A 27,173-nucleotide genomic window follows, 5' to 3' on the forward strand; every position below is an offset into this window, starting at 1 on the left:
ATATTTTAAAAACAACCTGAGGATTGATTATAAAAAATGTTTGACATGTTTCTGTGGATATTACGGATACTATTTGGAATTTTCGTCTGCAACGTCGTGACCGCTCGAGCCTGTGGATTTCTGAACATAACGCGCCAAACAAATGGAGGTATTTTGGATATAAAAATAATCTTTATGGTACAAAAGGAACATTTAGTGTAACTGGGAGTCTCGTGAGTGCAAACATCCGAAGATAATCAAAGGTAAGCGATTTAATTTATTGCTTTTCTGACCAATCTACTTGGCTGCTAGCTGTTTGTAATATTTTATCTACTGAGAGAGATGTTCTTACATAAACGCTTGTTATGCTTCCGCCGAAAAGCTGTATTGAAATCTGACACGCCAGGTGGATTAACAACAAGCTACGCTGTGTTTTTCTATATTGCACTTGTCATTTCATGAAAATTAAATAATTTTAGTAATTTAATTTGGCGCGCTGCAATTCAGTGGGTGTTGATGAGAATTATCCCGCTAACGGGATGGGTGCGTCAAGAAGTTAATACTGATTACATGTTGTGTTTCCTTTTGCTTTATGCGATCACTCTCTTAGGAACCTGAAGGAGGAAGTCAAAAGCTCCAGCTGAAATGGAGAAAAATCAAAAGCTCCAGTTGAAATGCCACTATCAGTTGTACAATAGGGAGGGGGAATAAGATTGTGGATAGTGTGATTATAGATCAGAGCCCATAAGTCTCAGAAGAGTAAATGTACAAATCAACTGTGAACGTTAATCATGTTTTAGTCATTTAAAAGTTCATGTAATGTATGTAATGTAACAGTATGTTCAAAAAGGAAGGACTGTTGGTTTCTAGCTTGAAATATATACTTATTCCTGTTACTATACTAGAACTACTTTACATGTATAATGTAATTGTCTTATGGAGAGGACAAATGGGCAACAGTCTGGTTTCAGTCGCTGAGAAGGTTGGATAGCTGTGGATTAGGGAGGAGTGAACAATGTGGGCCGAGGTCAGGTCAGGTCAGGTCAGATGAAGTGACAAGGAACAGTTCTATTACACACACACACACCACGTTCCTGCCTAGCAACAGAGATATATTGGCTGCCTATATGTGCAAGGAGGAGACTAATAGGAGGGTATAAATACTTGTGCTGGTGGAACCACATCTTTGTCTTTTCAGCCGTTTGACCCAGTGGGTGAATAAACCTGGTTTGAGCTTTGACTAGTTGTCAAAGCTTAAACCAAGTTTAGGAAAGCTATGATCCCTTATTGATGGCATCTGTAAAATCCACTTCAAAATCAGTGTAGATGAAGGGGAAGAGACAGGTTAAAACCTCTTGGTGTTAGGGGGCAGTATTTTCATTTTTTTGGAGAAAAAAACGTTCCCGTTTTAAAACGGGATATTTTGTCAGGAAAAGATGCTAGAGTATGCATATAATTGACAGCTTTGGATAGAAAACACTAACGTTTCCAAAACTGTAAAGATATACTCACAGACTAACAGAACAGATGTTGCAGGCGAAAGCCTGAGAAAAATCCAATACGGACGTGCCCCAGGTTTTGAAAGCGCTGCGTTCCAATGACTCCCTATTCAGCTGTGAATGTACCATCAAGGAGCTTACGCTTTCTACGTATTCCCCAAGGTGTCTACAGCATTGTGACGTAGTTTTACGCATTTCTGTTGAAGAATATCCATAGGCGGCCACATTGCATAAGTGGTCACATGGTGGCTCCGAGAGAGATTCTCCATTATTCCAATCGGTCCTAGTGAAAAACTAATTGTCCCGACGGATATATTATCGAATAGATATTAGAAAAACACCTTGAGGATGGATTCTAAACAACGTTGCCATGTCAATATTATGGCGCTAATTTGGAATATTTTTCGGCGTTGTGGTGACTTCAATTTCCAGGCGATTTCTCAGCCAAACGTGAAGAACAAACAGAGCTATTTTGTCTACAAAAATAATATTTTGGGAAAAAATTAACTTTGGCTGTCTACCTGGAAGTCTCGTGAGTGAAAACACCCGAAGTTCAAAGGTAAACGATTTAATTTGATTGCTTTTCTGATTTCCGTGACAAGGTTGCCTGCTGCTAGCAAGGCTATGATAAACTTACACAAATGCTTGTCTAGCGTTGGCTGCAAAGCATATTTTGAAAATCTGAAATGACAGGGTGATTAACAAAAGGCTAAGCTGTGTTCCAATATATTTCACTTGTGATTTTCATGAATAGGAAGATTTTCTAGGAAGATTTATGTCCGTTGCGTTATGCTAATTAGTGTCAGATGATGACAACGGTCCAGTCCACGGGATGGGGTGACACTACAGGTTAAAGAAGGATTTTTAAGCATTGACACAATTAAGACATGGATTGCATATGTGTGCCATTTAGAGGGTGAATGGGCAAGACAATATTTAAGGGCTCCCATATGCAGACAACCCCAGTTAGCAGTGTCTGTTGTTCCAATAACACTCTTGGAGCGTCAGCAGATTTGTCCTGGGGCTCCCAGGGCACACTGACAGATTGTCAAAGGGCGAGAGAGAGATATGGAGACTGAGACAAAGCCAGATAGAAAGACAGAGATTAAAAGGGAAAGAGAAACACAGTAAGATGGCAAACAAAATTGTTATGAGAGAGGATGAGGATACAGATAGAGAGAGCTAAATAAAGACAGCGTGTGTGGTGGAGGGGTTGGAAGAGTGTTGGGTGGGGAGTCTGGGGACGGGAGTGGCATTGTAACATCTAAATATCCTCTGGGATCTAGAGACATCACTGGGACACCTTAACGACAGGTGACAGACACATCCTGTATGGATAGGGGGTTGAATACGAGTCACTACTTCAAACACAGCCAAATAGATTAACATTCCATTTGATGGCGCACCACCCCACCCGCTTAATGGAGAATGGTAAGTCTGCCATTAGTGGAACCCATTGTGTGAGTGATGGGCACAAGGAGATTCAAGGAGACAGAGCTTCCACTGTCCCTGGGGACCTAGCGAGGATCCATGTGTGTGAGAGCTGTCTATAGGCCAACAAAAAAATACACTATAGCGCAGCAAACATGTGGTTGGATTTGAACGAATCGGCTGCCAGACTGGGAATGAAAGGAAACTTTGTAATTTCCAAGATGGCAGAAACTGGAGAAAGGTGGGCCATGGTGACCGGCTCCTTCCTTAGTGGATTTGTCGACCCAGTCCTCATTCACGTATCAGTGGTTATACATGGAATTTGTATTTTATTGAATCAGATCTACCTAAAATCCTCTTCACTGCATCAAGCATCCTTGACGTCATCTCCCTAACGTCACATCCAGACAAACATATTCTTCCTCATAAAAAAATATTTCAAAAACGAACAGTCATCCATCAGAAAAATAAACAAATACAATTTTAGTTTGTGTGACAAAATAAGCAAAATATATTTTCAATAACCATAAATATTATATTTTCAGCTGGAGTACAAAACCAAAAGTAAAAGACGCAAAAACAAACCTTTAGAACGGGAAGCATAGAAGCAGAACAGATCTACCTCTTCTTAGACTTTTGTTACGTTCTAGATTTCTGGTACAAACCAAGAAAGCTCAAACTAGATTTATTACAGCCAACTGGATGCTTCAACTGTGAACATAAAGACGCAGTCACACAGTCTTATAACTCCAATTCAGTACATGAGGTAACATCACAGTAGGATGACCCAGGCTGGGCCAGAAGGTGGTCTGGCTCGGTCTTCCCTTCTTGAGATACAATTCAGCTATCTGCATCCTGTTATCCTCACTCCTCTCCCCAGCTGTGACGTTGAAAGTCATCTCCTCACTTCCCACAGAAACTAGACATACCCCAGACAGATACAGTTTCTATTCATTTGCGCAAATGAATAGAAACTGTATTTTCCCTATGCCTAAATACATTACTCAAAGATTATTGAACCTAACCCATACCAGAAAATTTACTACTGAATCGCTAATTCTACAAGGTGCTCTGTTCATAACGGTCTCCAACACTGTCACGTCTACTCCCGCTCCTCCCCTCCAGCGTTCGACGTTGCTGGTTTACTAACCACTGGTCCTGGGAACCATCATTACACACACCTGGAATCCATTACCTAACTCATTATCTCCCCTTTATCTGGCACTCCCTTAGGTTCCTTACAAAGGCAGAATGGTTTCTGTTGCTTATGTCTAGATGCAACTCCTACGTTGTATCGTTACATGTTATATTAAACTTACCACCTGCATCTGCTTCTCGGCTCCCAGTGTCTACGGTACAGAATACTGCCTCACAAAAATTGAAGCAGCAGGAAATCAGAACATCTCCCAGATGGTCGAATAGCAGGGATACCTACTTCGTCAACACCCCAAATAGCTGGCACAACTAGGGATGGCTATGGAAGAGGTTCTTCGCAATGTTCAACGTCTCAAACGTCCGAGCTCTACCACCAGTTGACCCAGCACACCAGCAGCATGCCCAGGTCAGCAATGCCCGTTTGTCCCTCCCAGATAAAGATGACGGCACCCCATTTAAACGTCTTGACATTGCGCACCAGATAGGAGCACATATCATGAGAGGCCCAAGGTTGCCACAGTTATTAGCCTTAGGTAATTAATATGGTCAAATCCGGAAACTATCATTTCGAAAACAAAACGTTTATTCTTTCAGTGAAATACGGAACATTTCCATATTTTATTGAATGGGTGGCATCCATAAGTCTAAATATTCCTGAGCCAGGCGGCCCAAACTATTGCATATACCCTGACTCTGTGTGCAATGAACGCGAGAGAAGTGACACAATTTCCCTAGTTTATATTGCCTGCTAACCTGAAATTATTTTAACTAAACATGCAGGTTTAATAAAACATACTTCTGTGTATTGATTTTAAGGCATTGATGTTTATGGTTCGGTACATTCATGCTTTTTTCGCAAATGCGCTTTTGTTAAATCATCCCCCGTTTGGCGAAATTGGCTGTCTTTGTTAGGAATAGATAGTTCGCAACGAGCCAGGCGGCCCAAACTGCTGCATATACCTTGACTCTATTGCACAAAACACAAGAGAAGTGACACTCTTTACCACACAACCATAAAGAGTAACAAATCTCCGTAGTCTTCAACTACTGTGCAACTGACCACTAATCAACACGGTATAATTCCCACTAAAACAAATTAAAAACCGTACGCAAAAATGTTGTCAGTCGGTCAGTCAGAATCCAATCCGCCAACAGATCCAGCGGAGACCAAATGTGATGTGTAGTCCAAAAGGAAGAAATGGGTGGATCTGATCCCTTTTAAACTTGAGACCAGACTTGAGGCTTCTGTTTCTCAAACTAGACATTAATGTACTTGTCATCTTGCTCAGTTGTGCACCGGGGCCTCCCACTCCTCTTTCTATTCTGGTTAGAGACAGTTTGCACTGCTCTGTGAAGGGAGTAGTACAGTGTTGTACGAGATCTTCAGTTTCTTGGCAATTTCTTGCAGAGAATAGCCTTCATTTCTCAGAACAAGAATAGTTTGAGAAGAAAGGACTTTGTTTCTAGCCATTTTGAGCCACAAATGCTGATGCTCCAGATACTCAACTAGTCTAAAGAAGGCAAGTTTTATTGCTTCTTTAGTCAGGACAATAGTTTTCAGCTGTGCTAACAATTGCAAAAAGTGTTTTCTAATGATCAATTATCATTTTAAAATTATAAAATTGGATTAGCTAACACAACGTGCCATTGGAACACGAGTGATAGTTGCTGATGGGCCTCTGCAGACATTCCAATAAAAAAAGAACCTGCCGTTTACAGCTACAATAGTCATTTACAACATTAACAATGTCTACACTGTATTTCTGATAAATTTGATGTTATTTTAATGGACAAAATGTCCTTGTTTTTTTAAATAAAATCACATTTCTATATGACCCCAAACTTCTGAGCAGTAGTGCATGTATGTATTTCTATAATTAATATACATATATATTTCTAAGTACATATTAGATCTGGGAATTGCCAGGGATCTCACGATATGATATGACAGTTAGGTGCCGATACAATATGTATTGCGATTTTATATGTACTTGATACTCTGAATCACAATAAAATCAGTGTTTCAAACATATTGCTCACCATAGGTCAGCTGCAGAGGGAAAAGAGAGCCATGAGAAAACAAGATTCAATCAGTCATAGAAATAGAAGTGCTGAAAACAAATTGTCTCCCTGTTTAAAAAGATGATGCAGACCAAGCTAGGAAGAAAAAAAAAAAACGTTTTGGTGAGTTTTGGTGCAGGTACAGCCAACTAGCACAAAAATTATTTTGTGATTTAGTCAAAAATAATATCCCGATCTGTAACCCCCCCCCCTTTCACTAGTACATATGCAGGTATGCATGTAAAAACACGTCATCATAGCTCATAGTAACATGAAACTAAACATGTTCATTATGGCTTATAAAGCCGCAGCAGAGCACCTCTTTCCATAACAGCTGGTATCAAACGAGCTGTTGAGATCCCAAATGGCACCCTAATTCCCTTGTAGTGCACTACTTTTCAAAAGCATCGACATTGTGAAGAGAATAGGGGACCATTTTGGACGCATCCCATGTCCTGCTCCCTCATACCATGTGGACATGTTATGACCTTGACGAGTTGTCTGATTACACTCAGTGTATCCTGTGGCAAAAGCGCTTGTGTTCAAAATGGGAGAGGAGTTAGCATTGGTTTCCAGCCTCTCCTGCCTGAGAATCCACATTATCATACAAACCAAACGTAGATAACTCCCCGATACCCATCTTCTCTAGCTGAGCCGGCCCACTAATCTGTAGACTGCACACGTATGCCTACCTGAGATGGCTCTTACTCACTGTGCGTGAGTGAGTGTCTGTGCATCTCTGTGTGTGTGTGTGTGTGTGTGTGTGTGTGTGTGTGTGTGTGTGTGTGTGTGTGTGTGTGTGTGTGTAGTACAAGCTCTTTTAGTTGTACATTAACAGTATATTCTCCAAATCAAAGTACCCAGAGACTGCTTGGGCTTCATGTCTGTCTCCCACTGTGTGCAGCTGATAGTAATCACCTCGACTGTAATGAATTTGCTCACGTTCCCTTTGATGCAGATCACCGTTTCAACCACAGCATCTTTGCACTGGGCCAGGTACATCTGGGAGTAAATGTTTACAGCTTGAGGCTGAGAAGTGGGCCTATTAGTTCATGTGCCAGATTATACTGTATATTTCATCGTCTGGAGTCAACCAAATTTACATGCACAATACAGTGTGCCTGTGTTCCTAGGATATTTAATAAAGTTAGTTCCTTAAAGCAATAGTTCAATGTTATCACAACTTTCGTGAGTTCACAAAAAACTGCAGACATCAATCCCAAACAAACTGATTCTTAAGTTAACCATCCCTTTAATGCACCCTTCTCCTCCTCTGTTTCCACCCCTTACCTTCCAGCCGCTGCCTGCCTCCCAGTAGTAGGGGAAGTTGTCACAGATCCATTGGTAGATCTCGCTGAGGGTCATCCTCTTGTGTGGCGAACCATTAATGGCAAATGTGATTAGGCTGGCGTAGCTATAGGGTGGCTTGCCGTCCCGGTGCTGGGCCGCCTCCTCCTGGTCCAGTGTTGTGCCCGGGTCCAGCGGGGTGCTCTTCTTGCCCGGTCCGTGGCCATGATGCCCGTGGTGCCCTGAGTCGGACTTCTGGATGGCCGCCCGCATGGTGAGCTGGGGAAGCCAGTCCATGGAGGTCAGGCTGCTCCCTAGTTCAGTGGTCATGGTGGTGAAGGGTTGTGGGAGTTGGGAGGGGAGGGACTCAGGGGGATTCTCTCCTTTGGCTCACTGGATTGCTGTTGCACTGCAGTTCCAGCTGAATTCTGGAAGAAAAGGAGGATGTTTGCTATACAACTGCTCATTTTGATAGAACAAACTGCAAAACATATGCTGTTTTTTTTATCATATCCAAAAAAAAACAACCGTATTGGGTGGATAAAGGAGAACACTAGAATAAACATACAGATATATGGTTTGAAGCTGACTGGGCTACAGATGTGTCAGGAGATAGGATATAGTTCATTATGTTATTCTTTTCACGGAATGGTCCAGATTTCAGCACAGCAAATACTGTGTCTGGCATAGCTTCCCTCAATTTAAAGACACCATGCTAAATCGCCCTTCCATTTCCTGGTTGATACAATTCTAATAGATTGCCTAATTTCCATTTGTGACAATACAAGCAAGTATACTGTAGAGCAGTGGCTCCCAAACGTTGTACCCCCTCAAGTATTCAACATCCAGCTGCGTACCCCCTCTAGCATTCAACCTCCAGCTGCGTACCCCCTCTAGAACCAGGGTCAGCACATTCTCAAATATTGTTTCTTGCCATCATTGCAAGCCTGCCAAACACACACTCTATACGATACATTTATTACACGTAAGAATGAGTGAGTTTGTGTCACAACCCGGCTCGTGGGAAGTGACAAAGAGCTCTTATAGGACCAGGGCACAAATATAATAATCAATCAAATGTGCTCTTTATTTAGCCATCTTACATATGAAAATGGTGAAATACTCAGTACAGGTTAATGAGAAGGTTGTGCTGGAAAGGATGCACATAATTCTGCAATGATGTATTGGAGAGTCTCAGTCTTAAATCATTTTCTACACAGTCTGTGCCTGTAATTAGATTTCATGCTAGTGACGGCCGAGAATCCACTCTCACATCGGTACGTGGTTGCAAATGGAATCAGTGTCTTACGTGATTTTCCAAGGCAGGATACAATCCAGAAATCTGTCAGTAGCTTCTGATTAAATTACATTTTCACAGAACCGTTTGACGCAATTTTGATGAAGCTCTCTCATTCAGATATCGGAAATGTGGACTGGAGGCAAGGCATGAAAGGGATAACAAATCCAGTTGTGTGTCAACAGTGAAGTACCCACGTGATTGGGCACCCAACTCACTGCGGTGCTTCGCTATATCACATTTGACATTGTCCGTAAGCTTGAGTTCATTTGCACACAAAAAAAACACAAGGATGGAAAGACTTGTGTTGTCCTTGTTAATGCAGACAGAGAAGAGCTCCAACTTCTTAATCATAGCCTCAATTTTGTTCCGAACATTGAATCTAGTTGCGGAGAGTCCCTGTAATCCTAGATTCAGATCATTCAGGTGAGGAAAAAACATCACCCAGATAGGCCAACTTTAGGCTGGTTTCTCAATTCAAAAAAACCTGTCAAGACTTTGCACATTGATAAGCAGCGCACTTCTGTAGGTTGTAAAAGCGTTACATGGTCGCTGCCTATATCATTGCATAATGCAGAAAATACAAAGTTCAGGGGACTTGCTTTAAAGTTAACCATTTTCACTGTAGTGTCCAAAACATCTTTCAAGCTGTCAGGCATTCGCTTGGCAGCAAGAGCTTCTCAGTGGATTCTGCAGTGGACCCAAGTAGCGTCAGGAGCAACTGCTTGCACATGCGTTACCACTCCACTATGTCTCCCTGTATTGGCTTGTGTGCCACCGGTACAGATACCAATACATCTTGACCACCAAAGTCCATGAGGTCCCAAAGTTGTCTAGTAAACAATATCATCTCCTGTTATCCTCTTCTGCAAACCAGGACGTCTTCCTTTATTGACCCACTATAAACATAACGGACATATACCAGGAGCTGTGCCACGTCTGTTGACTCATCCAGCTGTAACGCATAGAATTCACTGGCTTGTATGCAAAGCATTGTCTGTATAGTTTTTTTGGCCTTTCCCCCCAGCATTGTCCCATCAATATCTGCGGCAGCAGGGAGAATTAAGTCCTCCACAATAGTATGAGGCTTGCCTGTCCTAGCCACTCGGTAGCTCACCATAAGACTCTTCCAGACCCTTAATAATGGTATATGTTGCTCTTATAAATGTCTTACTACTCGAAAGTCATCTTAATTCTTGCTCAAAAAACACCTGTGGCTTATTTTTTAAATTGGCATGTTTGTTTCTAAATGTCTGCGCAAGAGAGTTGTGAGAGTACTTTTGCACATATAACACACGGTGGCTGAGGAAAGGCACTACTCCCAATATAAGTGAACCCCAAATCAATGAGGTTCTCATCATCTTTGCGCCTCTTCGATGGTCCAACGTCCCTGTCTGTTGTTCGGTGCTTTCCCGGGTAAGGGAGCAGTAGCTCTTCGGCTGCATCAGATTGACAACTGTCAGTTTCCATGCTAGCTTGGCTAACAAGAAATGTAGAATTACTGATGCTAGCATTGAATGTGCTCGTGGAAGCAGAACAACTTGTGTCGTCAACAGATGCAGGTGTAGTAGTGCTGGTAGTAGCAGTACTACCAGTAGAGCTGTAAGTAGCAGTATGATGTCCTAGTAGCAGTACTACAAGTAGAGCTGGTATGTGTCTATGGACTCGTGCCTTACTTTTTTTTTAACCATTAATCAATTTTCAAGCAAACGGAATGAGCAGCAGCTACGTTTGGCTACATTGGTGGAATTCATGCGAGAGTTTTTGCCAGTGAAACGAGGCTAGTCAGGCGAGAAAGAAACTTCCCACAAATATATAGCCCCATTGAAAATTCTAAATAGACCATTTGAAAAAAAATAAAAAAATTTGCCGTACACCCAGCGGCATTGTGCGTACCCCAGTTTGGTAATACCTGATGTAGAGAATCATTGTGCCATCTAAAACATTGTGTTTGAAGCTGGTGTAGGAAACCGAAAGTATACGAAACTTAACGGGAAGCATAGAAATAGCACACATAGTTCAGATCTACCTTCTTTGACTTGCTTTCAATTAGAATGACAGATCTATAAGTTACAATTATATGTATATTTGGTTGGGTCGCCAAAAAGTTACATATCACAGCTTTAAAAAATATATTTTATACAGCCTAGCAAGTCTGAACTTCACTCAAACCTATACAATTGACCATAACAAATAAAATAAGACGGCAGCAAACATTAACATATTAACAAAATTCTTACTCTTTTCGTTTCTTGCCATCTCTCCTCTGGCTCACGCATCTGTGGAATGCACTGTATCCAAAGGTAGAGTAGTGCTATGGTGCATGGTCATTCAGGATCCAATGCTGTAAAACAGAAAGCAAGAAGGTGAGTTTGTCAAGTCCTGGCTGACAACTCTCAGAGACCCATAAATAAATGCCTTCGCAATATCACAAAGCCACCCACCACAACAGCAAAACTATTCCTCAGAGTTCTGTCTATCCAGCTTCACTCTATCATTCTCCATCCAACCAAGTGGAAATGGCAACTTAATCTGGAGTGACTAAAAGCTTGGGAATTGTTTTCACAACTGACTGCCAAAATGGGGGAACAGCTCGGGAGCAATTCCAATTCTTCAGCGGAACCCGGAAGGACAGAATAGGATTGAATATTTTCCCGGTATTTTAGAAATGTTCCATCCCGAGAATAAATGACTTCTCCCTGGTAACCCCGTATTTCCTGACGAAACTGGAAATGTCTGCATTTGATAAGAGCTTTGATCAGCATAAAATTCAGACCTGATGCTACCAGAGCCTGATGAGACAAATACATTTTATGAGCCCATGCCCAAATGATTGTGCCCTTATCCAATACATATATGATATGCTACTGCCCATTATGTACGACAGAAAAACATGAAAAGCCCATAGATGTTGCTGGCCATATGGTATCTTGGGCAAATAAATTAAACTAGCTCCAGTAGGTTCATCTGTTTGAGTGTAGCCTATTGAATTATATGGACTGGATTTACGCACATCATTTAAACCATGATAAAGCAGAAGAGAAAGTGATTCTGGTGCAGCAGATGCAGCCTACAAAGTCACAAGTATAGGCTAGTGATTTGGATAATAAAATATAAATGGGGCATTATTGTATAATTAGTAGGCTGACATTTTTCCACTAATCTTATTAGCCTATCCTTCCTCGCTTTCAACAGTTTTCCTTATCTTCATCATTCTAATGACATCCTTGAATAATATGTGACTGGAATTATATGCAGAAGGCTTTCTTTTCCTTACGAAGATTGATTGAATGGTTATGGGTCTGAATAAATAACTGCTACAGCATACCCCCAAAAGCTTGCGTCCCTCTTCAAGTAGTCCATTGGTGTAGGAAATGCAACAAACTAAATGTCCAGCAAGCTTTTCTAGTCAAGATGTTACTGCATGGGACCAAGAGCTAAGGAGCATTTAAGGAGGCCAGCGGAGCACAGGTGCTTGCGTATTGCGCGAGAGACCGAGGATAAGTTAGGCTTATTATGCATAACACAAAATTAGCAAAAAAATTAGGCTTGAATGTATTACCTGAAAAAAGTAGGTTAGGACACCTACAGTTGAAGTCTACGTACACTTTAGCCAAATACATTTAAACTCAGTTTTCACAATTCCTGTAAAAAATTACCTGCCTTAGGTCAGTTAGGATCACCATTTTATATTAAGAATGTGACAGAACAATAGTTGAGAGAACGATTTATGTCAGCTTTTATTTATTTCATCACATTCCCAGTGGGTCAGAAGTTTACATACCCTCAATTAGTATTTGGTAGCATTGCCTTTAAAATTGTTTAACTTGGGTCAAACATTTCAGGTAGCCTTCCAAAAGCTTCCCACAATAAGTTGGATGAATTTTGGCCCATTCCACCTGACAGAGCTGGTGTAACTGAGTCAGGTTTGTGGGCCTCCTTGCTCGCACACGCTTTTTCAGTTCTGCCCATGCATTTTCTATAGGATTGAGGTCAGGGCTTCATGATGGCCACTCCAATAGCTTGACTTAAGCCATTTTGCCACAGCTTCGGTTCATTGTCCATTCGGAAGACCCATTTGCCACCAAGCTTTAACCTCCTGACTGATGTCTTGAGATATTGCTTCAATATATCCATATAAATTTCCATCCTCATGATGTCATCTATTTTGGGAAGTGCACCAGTCCCTCCTGCAGCAAAGCACCCCCACAACATGATGCTGCCACCCCTGTGCTTCCCAGTTGGGATGGTGTTTTTCGGCTTGCAAGCCTCCCCCTTTTTTCTCCAAACATAACGATGGTCATTATGGCCAAACAGCTCTATTTGTGTTTCATCAGACCAGAGGACATCTCTCCAAAAAGTACGATCTTTGTCCCCATGTGCAGTTGCAAAACGTAGTCTGGCTTTCTATTGGCGGTTTAGGAGCAGTGGCTTCTTCCTTGCTGAACGGCCTTCCAGTTTATGTCGATATAGGATTCGTTTTACTGTGGATATAGATACTTTTGTACCGGATTTCTCCAGCACCTTCACAAGGTCCTTTGCTGTTGTTCTGGGATTGAATTGCACTTTTCACACCAAAGTACGTTCATCTCTAGGAGACAGAATGTGTCTCCTGAGCAGTATGACGGCTGCATTGTCCCATGGTGTTTATACTTGCGTACTATTGTTTGTACAGATGAACGTGATACCTTCATGCATTTGGAAATTTCTCCCAAGGATGAACCAGACTTTTCCCTGAGGTCTTGGCTGATTTCTTTAGATTTTTCAAGCGAAGCGGCACTGAGTTTGAAGGTAGGCTTTGAAATACATCCACAGGTACACCTCCAATTGACTGAAATGTCAATTAGCCTATGATTTTCTGGAATTTTACAAGCTGTTTGAAGGTAGTCAAGTTAGTGTATGTAAACATCTGACCCACTGGAATTGTGATACAGTGAATTATAAGTGAAATAATCTGTCTGAACAATTGTTGGAAAAATGACTTGTGTCATGCACAAAGTAGATGTCCTAACCAACTTGCCAAAACTATGGTATAACAAGAAATGTAGTGTGGCTGAAAAACAAGTTAATGACTCCAACCTAAGTGTATGTAAACTTCAACTGTATATACAGTATCAATCTAGAACAAGATGATCTATTTTGGATGCAATTTGAATGGAGTTGATAGAGAGTGAGTGCGAGAGTGTGCTTGCGCGTGCATTGATTTAAAGCAACAATACTCGAGTGACAGGCGGTTTTAAAACACTGCAGCTGCAATTTAAAAAAAAAAAAACTAGGTGACCCCCGAAAGCCAGAGAGATTACAGGCATTCGTTCTTTATATTTCTGTAGCATAGGTTATGCTGCAGCAAATGAGGCCTACCTGTCACAAGAAAAAAAAGATGCCATGAGTTAATGGGTCTACATGCGTTGTGAACTGCGCTGCATACTGAGATGGGCTGTCTGTGGCCCCCCCCCCGAGAGTCGATTAATCATGCAGAGGCCGTAGAGAAGCCAGATTAAGACATTGCATATGACTTAGCGGTTCCATTTCATGCCATGCTGTTCACATAAATCATTTACTGGTTTCTCGCAGTCATTTATCCCGAGAGAAGGGAGTGGTTTTGATTGTTAAATCCCAGTAAGTGGGTTCCCGCCATTCAATCCTAGCTTAGAACCCGCGCTGTTTTCTGTCAACGTGCCTCACTCTGCTGTCAAGGCCCGCCTCTCCATTTCAGACTTGAACACAGCACAGCTTCTGCTACAAAACAACCAGAGTGCTTCAGAAGAGAAGGCTCTACTGTTAATTTGTTAACAGAAAATAGGCGTTTCAGGAAGGTTGACAAATTGATTTAGACTAAGAAATATTGAGGGACTGTTTTCAAATCATACCTCCAACAGTGTAAAGATTCTTTTTTTATGTTAATGCCATTAGAGATTAATAGAGAATACCTCTGAATCATTAGTGATTAGGGTTGAGCATTATCCAGATTTTCATAGTTTGTTCCATACCGGGATATACTGTATTACCAGAAGTGCACACAGGGGGCGCTATTTGTAAAATAAAAAAATTAAATTAACACCAAACAATTTAGGCAACATGGGTCTTCCTCCAGGATGGGATTGATGGTCTCTGCTTTAACCAAGAAGCTTAATCTTGCCATTTAGCTACATAGCTGGCATGTTAGCAAACCAAATGCATAGCTGGAGCCCTCAGCTGGTTATAATTGATTTGGAACAGCTTCGATAGTTAACTTAAGCAGGAGGGGGGGGGGGCATTAAAGTATTGTGTGTAGATCGCTGACAAAAAAAGATAAATGGGATTTAAATGGATTTAATTAAGACAACAAAATCTTGAGTCGTCTTAACTAGAGAGTGAATACTTTCTGAAGGCACTGTATACACTGAGTGTAAGAAACATTAGGAACACCTGCTCTTTCCATGACAGACTGACCAGATGAAAGCTATGATCTCTTATTGAAGTCACCTAAATTCACTTCAAATCAGTGTAGATTAAGGGAGGGAGACAGGTTAGTCGTTTTAAGCCTTGAGATAACAGACGTGCATGTGCGCCATTCAGAGGGTGAAAGGGAAAGACAAAATATTTAAGTGCCTTTTTTTACCTTTATTTAACTAGGCAAGTCAGTTAAGAACAAATTCTTATTTTCAATGATGGCCTAGGAACAGTGGGTTAACTGCCTGTTCAGGGGCAGAACGACAGCTTTGTGCCTTGTCAGGTAGGGGGGGTTTGAACTTGCAACCTTCCAGTTACTAGTCCAACGCTCTAACCACTAGGCTACCCTGCCGCCCCGTGGTATGGTAAGTAGTTGCCAGGCGCACTGGTTTAGGTGTGTCAAGAACAGCAACACTGCTGGGTTTTTCCACACTCAACAGTTTCCCGTGTGTATCAACGACGGTCCACCACCCAAAAGACACCGAGACAACGGTGGGAAGCATTGGAGTCAACATGGGTCAGCTTCCCTGTGGAACACTTTTGACCCAAGCCCCGACGCTGTTCTGAGGTCAAAAAGGGGTGCAACTCAATATTAGGAAGGTGTTCCTAATGCTTTGTCCACTCAGTGTATATAACTTTCACTGTCAGAACACAAGCAAGGCTAAATGACGCTGTACACAATTAAGATCCTAAAATAGAAGTTTATATATTAATAAAAGCCAGTAAATAATCTCAAATATTTATTTTAGAGTATAGGATCATTTCAGTGTGGACCAAAGTCCTGCTTGAACACTGTAAAGACAATTTCTTGACTAAACCTGGTCAGTAAGTACAGCTAAGCCTCCAAAGGATACCTGCACATCTTTGAGTAATTAAAACAACCTTCAAATGTCCTTAAAACAGAAACGCACACCAGTCCACACAATCACACACACTATCGTCTCCTGAAACTTCAACGGGCCGATCTACCAGGAATACAAAACTCTGTCTCTGCGGATCCCCCTGGAGAGCAACATACAAGATAATACTCTGCCCGCAAACCAGTTTATTTTTCAGTTGAAAAAACAAAACGTGTAACACATTCATCTAGTCAAACATGCATGGCAAAACAAAAAGGGAAGAGGGAAAATGCCAGGTGAGCGTTTGCACAAGTCCTTATTTTTCCGTCATTAAGAGTAGGCTTTAGCTGCAAATCAAGCAGCCACAAGCCCCGATCTGCTGTGCTGCTGCGGTTGTTGTTGCAGTTGAGAGCGTGGGCTTGAATGTTGTGGTGGCATAGCGTTAGAGTAGTGGAGGTGTTAGGATGAGTAATACGTTACAACAGAGAGGGGTCATAGCACTGCTGCTGGGGAAAGGGGGGGAGAGCAAAAAGACGGTGATTACCCAGTCAACCAGTTCCACAGTGGCTGGCCTAACCCATATATCTGTGAGCTCTCCCCTATTGTATCTGAAGCGAGTGTGCCATTACAAATCATGCTCTTTTGTTTTCGTTCAAGTCTGCAGAGGCAAGCCTTACTGTGCTTTGCTGAGTAAAACAGCTAAATAGGCTAGCTATTGGGATGCACTGATGTCCTTACCACAGGTTTGATTGGTACACAGGGTTCAGAGCATGTCTGATTTGTGGTTACGTGTTAATACCATCAGAGGTATTTAGCTTCTGTAACCACAGCTCAGCAATGATGAAGCAAGCGCCAAAATCAAATCTCTGAATGCAACCACACCTTGAACCACAGCCATCCATAGAATAATTGCCTGTCAAGAGTGTGACTTGACACAGGAATTACAGACAATAGTGCAAGACTAGTAGGAACCCGGAGACCTTGGATAGAAAGTGCTTATGCCAAGTCCGCACATGCATTCATTAAGAGTGGTAAATTAAAACGTGATGAGGAAGCAGTTGGTGCTGTTAGCCCAACACATCACCGGGGCACACTGCCTGCCCTCCAGGACATCTACAGCACTCGGTGTCACAAGAAGGCCAAGAATAATATCAAGGACCTCAGCAACCCGAGCCACAGCCTGATCACAACGCTACCATCCAGAAGGGAAGGTCAGTATGGGTGCATCAAAGCTGGGACCGAGAGACAGGTTCTACCTCAAGGCCATCAACAGTATGTTAAAATAGTCACCACTAGCCAGCCTCTACCCAGTACCCTGCCCTGAACATTAGTCACTAGCAACCTCCCACCCAGTTACTCTACCATGCACCTTAGAGGCTAATGCCCTACATAGTCAGGGAACACTGGTCACACACTTCTCAAATCAAATCAAATTTCATTTGTCACATACACATGGTTAGCAGATGTTAATGCGAGTGTAGCGAAATGCTTGTGCTTCTAGTTCCGACAATGCAGTAATAACCAACATGTAATCTAACTAACACTTCCAAAACTACTGTCTTATACAAAGTGTAAGCGGATAAAGAATATGTACATAAAGATATATGAATGAGTGATGGTACAGAGCAGCATAGGCAAGATACAGTAGATGGTATCGAGTACAGTGTATACATATGAGATGAGTATGTAAACAAAAGTGGCATAGTTAAAGTGGCTAGTGATACATGTATTACATAAGGATGCAGTAGATGATAGAGTACAGTATATATGTATACATATGAGATGAATAATGTAGGGTATGTAAACATTATATTAGGTAGCATTGTTTAAAGTGGCTAGTGATATATTTTACATCTTTTCCCATCAATTCCCATTACTAAAGTGGCTGGAGTTGAGTCAGTGTGTTGGCAGCAGCCACTCAATGTTAGTGGTTGCTGTTTAACAGTCTGATGGCCTTGAGATAGAAGCTGTTTTTCAATCTCTCGGTCCCAGCTTTGATGCACCTGTACTGACCTCGCCTTCTGGATGATAGCGGGGTGAACCGGCAGTGGCTCGGGTGGTTGTTGTCCTTGATGATCTTTATGGCCTTCCTGTAACATCGGGTGGTGTAGGTGTCCTGGAGGGCAGGTAGTTTGCCCCCAGTGATGTGTTGTGCAGACCTCACTACCCTCTGGAGAGCCTTACGGTTGTGGGCGGAGCAGTTGCCGTACCAGGCGGTGATACAGCCCGCCAGGATGCTCTCGATTGTGCATCTGTAGAAGTTTGCGAGTACTTTTGGTGACAAGCCGAATTTCTTCAGCCTCCTGAGGTTGAAGAGGCGCTGCTGCGCCTTCTTCACGATGCTGTCTGTGTGGGTGGACCAATTCAGTTTGTCTGTGATGTGTATGCCGAGGAACTTAAAACTTACTACCCTCTCCACTACTGTTCCATCGATGTGGATAGGGGGGTGTTCCCTCTGCTGTTTCCTGAAGTCCACAATCATCTCCTTATTTTTGTTGACGTTGAGTGTGAGGTTATTTGCCTGACACCACACTCCGAGGGCCCTCACCTCCTCCCAGTAGGCCGTCTCGTCGTTGTTGGTAATCAAGCCTACCACTGTTGTGTCGTCCGCAAACTTGATGATTGAGTTGGAGGCGTGCGTGGCCACGCAGTCGTGGGTGAACAGGGAGTACAGGAGAGGGCTCAGAACGCACCCTTGTGGGGCCCCAGTGTTGAGGATCAGCGGGGTGGAGATGTTGTTGCCTACCCTCACCACCTGGGGGCGACCGGCAGGAAGTCCAGTACCCAGTTGCACAGGGCGGGGTCGAGACCCAGGGTCTCGAGCTTGATGACGAGCTTGGAGGGTACTATGGTGTTAAATGCCGAGTGAGTGCTACGGGGCGGTAGTCGTTTAGCTCAGTTACCTTAGCTTTCTTGGGAACAGGAACAATGGTGGCCCTCTTGAAGCATGTGGGAACAGCAGGCTGGTATAGGGATTGATTGAATATGTCCGTAAACACACCAGCCAGCTGGTCTGCGCATGCTCTAAGGGCGCGGCTGGGGATGCCGTCTGGGCTTGCAGCCTTGCGAGGGTTAACACGTTTAAATGTTTTACTCACCTCGGCTGCAGTGAAGGAGAGTCCACATGTTTTCGTTGCAGGCCGTGTCAGTGGCACTGTATTGTCCTCAAAGCGGGCAAAAAAGTTATTTTGTCTGCCTGGGAGCAAGACATCCTGGTCCGTGACTGGGCTGGTTTTCTTTTTGTAATCCGTGATTGACTGTAGACCCTGCCACATACCTCTTGTGTCTGAGCCGTTGAATTGAGATTCTACTTTGTCTCTATACCGACGCTTAGCTTGTTTGATAGCCTTGCGGAGGGAATAGCTGCACTGTTTGTATTCAGTAATGTTACCAGTCACCTTGCCCTGATTAAAAGCAGTGGTTCGCGCTTTCAGTTTCACGCGAATGCTGCCATCAATCCACGGTTTCTGGTTAGGGAATGTTTTAATCGTTGCTATGGGAACGACATCTTCAACGCACGTTCTAATGAACTCGCACACCGAATCAGCGTATTCGTCAATGTTGTCTGACGCAATACGAAATATAGCCCAGTCCACGTGATGGAAGCAGTCTTGGAGTGTGGAATCAGATTGGTCGGACCAGCGTTGAACAGACCTCAGCGTGGGAGCTTCTTGTTTAGGTTAGGTTATGTATGTTATGTTGTTCAGGTTATACTACATATTCTATATTGTCTATACATTCAATTATACACATAGCACATAGTGCATTCGGAAAGTTCAGACCCTTGACTTTTTCCACATTGTTAAGTTACAGCCTTATTCTAAAATTTATGAAATTGTTTTTTCCCCCTTCATCAATCTACACACAATATCAATGACAAAGCAAAAACAGGTTAATAAGTTTTGGCTAATTAATTAAAAATAATTGAAATATTAAATAAGTATTCAGACCCACAGTTGAAGTCGGAGGTTTACATACAGCTTAGCCAAATACTTTTAAACTCCATCTCTCACAATTCCTGACATTTAATCCAGTAAAAGTCCCGTTTTAGGTCAGTTAGGATCACCACTTTATTTTAAGAAAGTGAAATGTCAGAAAAATAGTAGTGATTTATTTCAGCTTATTTCTTTCATCACATTCCCAGTGGGTCAGTAGTTAACATACACTCAATTAGTATTTGGTAGCATTGCCTTTAAATTGTTTAACTTGGGTCAAACATCTCAGGTAGCCTTCCACAAGCTTCCCACGATAAGTTGGGTGAATTGTGGCCTATTCCTCCTGACAGAGCAGGTTTGTACGCCTCCTTGCATGCACACGCTTTTTCAGTTCTGCCCACACATTTTCTACGGGATTGAGATCAGGGCTTCGTGATGGCCACTAATACCTCGACTTTGTTTTCCTTAAGCCATTTTGTCACAACTTTGGAAGTATGGTTGTGGTACCTGTCCAATTGGAAGACCCATCTGAGACCAAGCTTTAACTTCCTGACTGATCTCTTGAGATGTTGCTTCAATATATCCACATAAATATCCATCCTCATGATACCATCTATTTTGGGAAGTACACCAGTCCCTCCTGCAGCAAAGCACCCCTACAACATGATGCTGCCACCTCTGTGCTTCAAGGTTGGGATGGTGTTCTTCTGCTTGCAAGCATCCCCTTTTTCCTCCAAACATAATGATGGTCATTATGGCCAAACAGTTCTATTTGTGTTTCATCAGACCAGAGGACATTTCTCCAAAAAGTACAATCTTTGTCCCCATGTGCAGTTGCAAACAGTAGTCTGGCTTTTTTATGGCGGTTTTGGAGCAGTGGCTTCTTCCTTGCCGAGTAGCCTATCAGAAATGAATTGTTGTAAGTTCATTTATATTTTTTGAGATGTGAATACCAAGTATGTCTACTTCACCATCCACCAATTTTATTGGAAAACTACACGGTAGTGTAAACACTAACGATCCGATACGTAATATGGTACACTTGTCATAATTAGGTTTGAATCCAGAAAGGCTAGAAAAGCGATCAAGATATTCAGAGACTGTGCAAGAATCAAGAAAAAAATGAAGTGTTAAACAAATGAATATATATATTTGAGATTCTTCAAAGTAGCCACCTTTTGCCTTGACAGCTTTGCACACTCTTGGTATTCTCTCAACCAGCTTCATGAGGTAGTCACCTGGAATGCATTTCAATTGCCAACTTAAAAGTTAATTTGGGGAATTTCTTTCCTTCTTAATGCATTTGAACCAATCAGTTGTGTTGCGACAAGGTAGGGGTGGTATACAGAAGATAGCCCTATTTGGTGAAAGACCAAGTCCATATTATGGCAAGAACAGCTCAAATAAGCAAAGAGAAACAGTCCATCACTTTAAGACATGAAGGTCTGTCAATCTGGGAAATTTCAAGAACTTTGAACGTTTCTTTAAGTGCAGTCGCAAAAAGCGCTATGATGAAACAGGCTCTCATGAGGACCACCACAGTAAATGAAGCCCCAGAGTTACCTCTGCTGCAGAGGATACATTAATGAGTTAACTGCACCTCAAATTGTAGCCCAAATAAATGCTTCAGAGTTCAAGGAACAGACACATCTCAACATCAGCTGTTCAGATGAGACTGTGTGTGAATCAGGCCTTCAAGGTCAAATTCCTGCAAAGAAACCACTACTAAAGGACACCAATAAGAAGGGACTGGCTTGGGCCAAGAAACACGAGCAATGGACATTGGACCGATGGAAATCTGTCCTTTGTTCTGATGAGTCCAAAATGTGAGATTTTTGGTTCCAACTGCCGTGTCTTTGTGAGATGCTGAGTAGGTGAACGGATGATCTCCAAATGGGTGGTTCCCACTGTGAAGCATGGAGGAGGGGGTGTGATGGGGTTGTGGTGCTTTGCTAGTGACACTGTCAGTGATTTATTTCAAATTCAAGGCACATTTAACCAGCATGGCTACCACAGCACTCTGCAGCGATACCCCATCCAATCTGGTTTGGGCTTAGTGGGACTCATTTGTTTCTTCAACAGGTACAATAACCCAACACACCTCTAGGCTGTTTAATGGCTATTTGACCAAGAAGGAGCGATATGGAGTGTGCAAAGCTGTCAAGACAAAGGGTGGCTATTTGAAGAATCTCAAATATATTCTGATTTGTTTAACACTTTTTTGGTTACTACATGATTCCACACATTATTTCAGTGTTGATGTCTTCACTATTATTCTACAACATAGAAAATAGTTTTTAAGAAGAAAAAAAACTTGAATGAGTGGGTGTCCTAAAACTTTTGACCGGTAGCGTATGTTTGTTAACATGTCAGCACATTTTTTTTTAATGGTTGCCATTTAGGTTAGGCTATTTGATCAGAAAAACCTTCATGACGTAAAAAGTTTGTCATAATTTCATCTCCAGCCTGTAGGCTACAAAGAAGGCCGCATTCACTTTCTACGATATGCAATCATTTTTAGGATGGAACATGGAGCACCGTGTCTCTCCAACAGCACCCTAGAGAGACGTGCTGGGAATGGAAAAGATAAATATTGAGTCCTGCCTTTGACAAAGTGGGCACTGCTTATCATAGGGTGGCATCAGCGCTCACCTAAAAAGCCAATATGACAGGCCTCCTAATAATGCCTAATGAGCAGGCCGGCCGTGATTTCAAGTTTAGCCAACTTGGATCTATTAGCTAGCGACGAAGGTTGAAGAGTTGAATTGTTATGAACACACACTTGTCTCCAACTGTTTGAAAAGCATGTTAGCCAGTCCACTTGTTCAGATATTGAAATCACGTGGCTTACCTTCTCAGAATGCCAATTCCTTATATAAAATTGTATTTATGCTTATTGCACATTTATAAAACACGGACTAGACAGCTAGTATAACATTGTTTGGCTAAAACGCTGCTAAAAATCTGTCCAAAATAAGGCCATTGCGTTTCTATGGGCTTATTTTGGACCTAAGCTTATCGCTTGCCTTCCTGCCATTTGTACAACATCTCCCATTGTTAGGGCGGAGATGTGCATCTCGTCATTATATACAGATTGTGCTGTAAAATGGGAAGCTGCACACAGCACAGAGGAGTGAAGGAAACGAGACCAAAAATGCAACATGAGAACAAGGGGACAAAACGCTCATAAAAATTAAAAACAACAAAAAGCTTGATTTCTTGCGATGCATACATTTGGAATACCGTGCAAAAACATTCATTCTAATTTATCTAATTCGATATATATTGCCCAGCCCTCGTCACACAGCAATGGCACCAATATAATCCCAGGATTTACATTTTAAGACCATGCTTTAACTTATGTTCCTTGAAAATAAACTAATTATTGCCAGTCTTGCAGTCACTGCCTATGCATGACACTAAGTAGAATTATAACACTCATGGCAGAGAAAGAGGGTGATCCCAAAGAGGATTAGATTAGCAGGAGTTTGGTAATTGCATTGTTTCCTATAAATCTTTATTATCCTGATGCTCATTATTTAACAAGTTGTGCATATATTGGTGAACAAGTTTAGATCAATTCTGAAATATGCAATTCTTTACCACCCCCCCCCCCCAAAATGTCGCTAAAAATCACACCTGCCATACGGGAGGAAAGAGGGAGTACCTTCAAGAGAGAGAATAGTGAGCAATAGAGCAGTTTTACATTCATTAGCAACTATTAGCCTACATTTAAAAAACATGACCAATAAAACATAATGAGCAAAGATTTCGATTGAAACTGAAAACATCAATTTGAACGTTGTTCAAAAAGCAAAGTGAAAGTGAAATTAATTTTAATTTCAGAGAAAATAAAATAAAAATGATTCATGAAATCAATTCACATCCCAAATCAACAGGAGAAATTGAAATGATTCACCCCAGCACTGCTTTTCAGATCAACCAATAGCTAATGAACTGCTAACACACTGTGGCCCTCGAGAACTTAGAATGAAATATCTAGCCTACACAGGTACACAGTAACACCTAAAAACAGCTTACAGGAGAGAAGAGGTTGCAACCCATCAACAACCCAAAAAAATCCTGAGAACAGTAAAGTTAAAAAGGTGTATTTTTCCATAAATAAAATATGTGAGTGCAGTATTTGGGCACACTCCCCCTACGAGAGGTCCCAGGAGAGGGAAGGAGGCTGTTTGTGAACTCGGGCTCAGCACAGTAAAGGATACAGCACTGCATCACTGAGAAATCAACTGCATTCCCACATCCACCCATGTTCAGTTGTCCTCTTTAAAAATGCATCGATTTACAGCAAAAAATAGATTAAAGCGCCCAACCTAAAAGTTTGGCTTCTGAATAGCATTAATAATGGAACAACCCCCAAAACCTAGAGGCATTCACTTGAAGGAACGGCTTTGGTTTTGTTGCACTTTAAAATGGGGAGAAATTTACATGTTTTAGAAGTATCACAGCTTTTTGATGGTTATTTATAATAACATTGTTTCACATGCAAATAGGCTGACAATTGTTACTCATTAAAAACACAACCAGTACAACACAATACACTACTGTGTCAACCCAAGGTTTTACACAATGTTCAGAAGTGGAGCATTGTGTTCTTCTCACTCAGATAGTTGGCAGCAATAAGAAGTTTGTAAATGTCAGTTCAGTTCTGCCAAACCAGTTCTATACGAGACACTTAAAATGTAGGTAGCATAAACGTAAATGACATGTAGCATAGGGATTTGCATTAGTACACACATCAAAAGTCCCAATGCAAAGTTACACCTCACTTAAAAACTGTTCCAAGTTCAATAAAACTGACCAGAATTTCAAAGAATGCTGAAGTCATGTTGGAACATTTGTTTTCCAGGGTGTGATGCAATTTGGAGGACCCGGCAAGCCAGCCTATTCCCTATAATGTAAACTCCAAATGTATAACTTCAAATTAAACCAAATTGTTTGCACTGGTTTCTTTAAAAATGTAATTTTCCATTTTTCAGCCAATTTACAAGCACATATTTTAACGTTAGCCAGCCAGTAGGGATAACATTAGCAGGCTAGTTGGCTAGAAACCTTGCAAGTTGATTGGAGTCAACCAGTTGCTATCATCAGTAAACCAATGTTTTCCAAATACATTACACCACCTCACCAGTTATGAAAGAATGTTATCTTAGCCAGCTAGCTAACGTTAGCTATTTAGTCAACTAGCTATTAGCCTAGCCAGCCAAGCTCCTCGGTTACTCTCGGAAAGCTGGAGACAAACTACTGAAGATCAGCTAGAACACAACCGAAACACAACCGCAGATTATAAGCAAAGGAGAGAGCAGAGACTTACAGATTGATGGTTAGGGCCCATCAATAGTAAAACCTTTAAAAGAGTGTCAGCTGAGTTAGCTACCAAAGCAAGGGGGAGGTGGGCGCTTCACCAGGTCAAAATCCAAAATAGATAGATTCCAGATATCAGTCAGCTAGAGCACTAGCAACAAGCCAAGGCAAAAAAATGTATAAGACTGTCATGACGTTGGCCTGGGGGGGGTTATGACAGCCATAAATACCTATTCCCCCTTTTTCGTCTCTCTACCCTACTGAGGTTAAATTTGCAAAACCCTTGGTTAACATAGAGATTCTGGGAACGTCAGAATGTGGGGGGAAATGAACTATATTCTGGTAATCTGACCAATGGAACTTAATGAATATGATGTCAGTTCGGTTGTCATCTGAGACATTATCATCAATGATAAGATGACAAACTCTACAGTGGAAAGTCTACACAGAGTTATCAGATTCACATGGAATTGTCGTTCAATTTAAATGTTTGAATATGAAATTATTCGTGATGGGATGAAATGTGATTTTAGCTTCTAAAATTTGACATTTGGGTTTTCATAAGAAAGGGCTGCTCAATCAGAGGCACTGCCCTGTGAAGGGACAAGGGCTATAAAACTTTTCAAACACTCCCTCCTCTCCCTTCCTATATAAGCCCTTGACGACAATAGAACTTCCTGTTCCGTGGAGGTAGGACGATGGTCCTATGTCAGAATAACTACAGAACGAAGCCAACATCAGCGTGAGCTTTGGTTGCGAATGGTATGGACTTTGAACTCTTATTCACTACAGAAGTGATACCTCCTAGCCGTTGAGTTAGCAACAGCTGCTGCAAACAAGGGTTAGGAAGGAACAGACAGAGTATCCCGTCTATCACACAGCGACATTACTACAACCTATCCAATTGACCACCAGAGACATTCTTCAAAAGGACAGAGGACTCGGTTTGGCAACACAGTCTTCCATCTACCACCAACCTACTGAAGCGCAGCTCAGAGTAAATATTTATTGCATTTTCCTTTTCCAAATGGGAGATAATTTAGAATGCATCAGATACTGTATTTATGATAGCACAGCTTCACACTTCGTTCCTCAGTTTTCCCGCTCTTTCACTCAACCCAGCCCTTTTCCTTTGTGTAACAAAGCTGTCATATCTGTTCCACCAGCTAGGTACGTTTTCCTTTATGACGTAATTTGTAATCAAGTTATGATTAATTGTGTGTGTGTAATTGTGTGTGATTAGCTAGGTATTTAGTAAATAAATAAACCCAATTTTGTATTGCTGATTCAACTTCTTAGCCAGGGTTCGTGCAGATAAAATAATTTACAACTTTCAGATGAGACTGAATTGAGGCGACGATTGATATTGACTGCTATTGATGTAAAATATTACTAGGTCTTTCAGAGTTTATTCTGAAGAAAACAGCTCTAAATATTATTTTGTGGTGCCCGACTCTAGTTAATGACATTTACATGATTAGCTCAATCAGGTGATATTAATTACGGAGAAATTATTTTATAGAATAGCATGTCATATCACTTAATCCGGCATAGCCAAAGACACGACAACAACTACTTCACAGAGAACATGCCGAAATGTTAACAAAACAAAAATAAGAACCAAAGCAATACTACACAATTAGCAAGCAGGTATGATTTTCGATTTAATTTTTAACCCACGGCAAGAAAGCACTAGAGCCTGCTCTTTGTTTACATCACACTTCCTCGTGATTGGTGGATTGTAACTCACCAACACTTGGATCTGGAATGTAATTACATGCTAGCATGGCTAATGGCTAACTTTAACCAGCTATTGTGCTAGCATATGAACTTGGTGGCACAGAGTATGTCCTCCATATGACGTTGACAAATTATGCATAGTGGGTAGTTTAGAAGATATCCGGAAATAAGTTAATAACTATGTAATAACCCA

At 41.7% G+C, this 27,173-nt stretch overlaps 1 protein-coding gene across 3 annotated transcripts in view; it reads right to left on the bottom strand.

The window, feature by feature from the left end:
- The window catches only part of LOC135528570 (forkhead box protein J3-like), an 88,993-nt gene that overhangs the window by 54,058 nt on the left and 7,762 nt on the right, over positions 1–27,173 (bottom strand). For all 3 annotated transcript variants that reach the window (XM_064957745.1, XM_064957743.1, XM_064957744.1), the window contains exons 2-3: positions 10,950–11,053; positions 7,416–7,840 (exon numbers count right to left, since the gene is read on the bottom strand). In XM_064957745.1, coding sequence (XP_064813817.1) covers positions 7,416–7,742 — 327 coding nt within the window. In that variant the 5' untranslated portion in view covers positions 7,743–7,840; positions 10,950–11,053. The remainder of the gene's footprint in view (positions 1–7,415; positions 7,841–10,949; positions 11,054–27,173) is intronic.

The sequence above is a fragment of the Oncorhynchus masou genome, chromosome 33 (genome assembly GCF_036934945.1).
Source record: "Oncorhynchus masou masou isolate Uvic2021 chromosome 33, UVic_Omas_1.1, whole genome shotgun sequence".
NCBI lineage: Eukaryota > Metazoa > Chordata > Actinopteri > Salmoniformes > Salmonidae > Oncorhynchus > Oncorhynchus masou.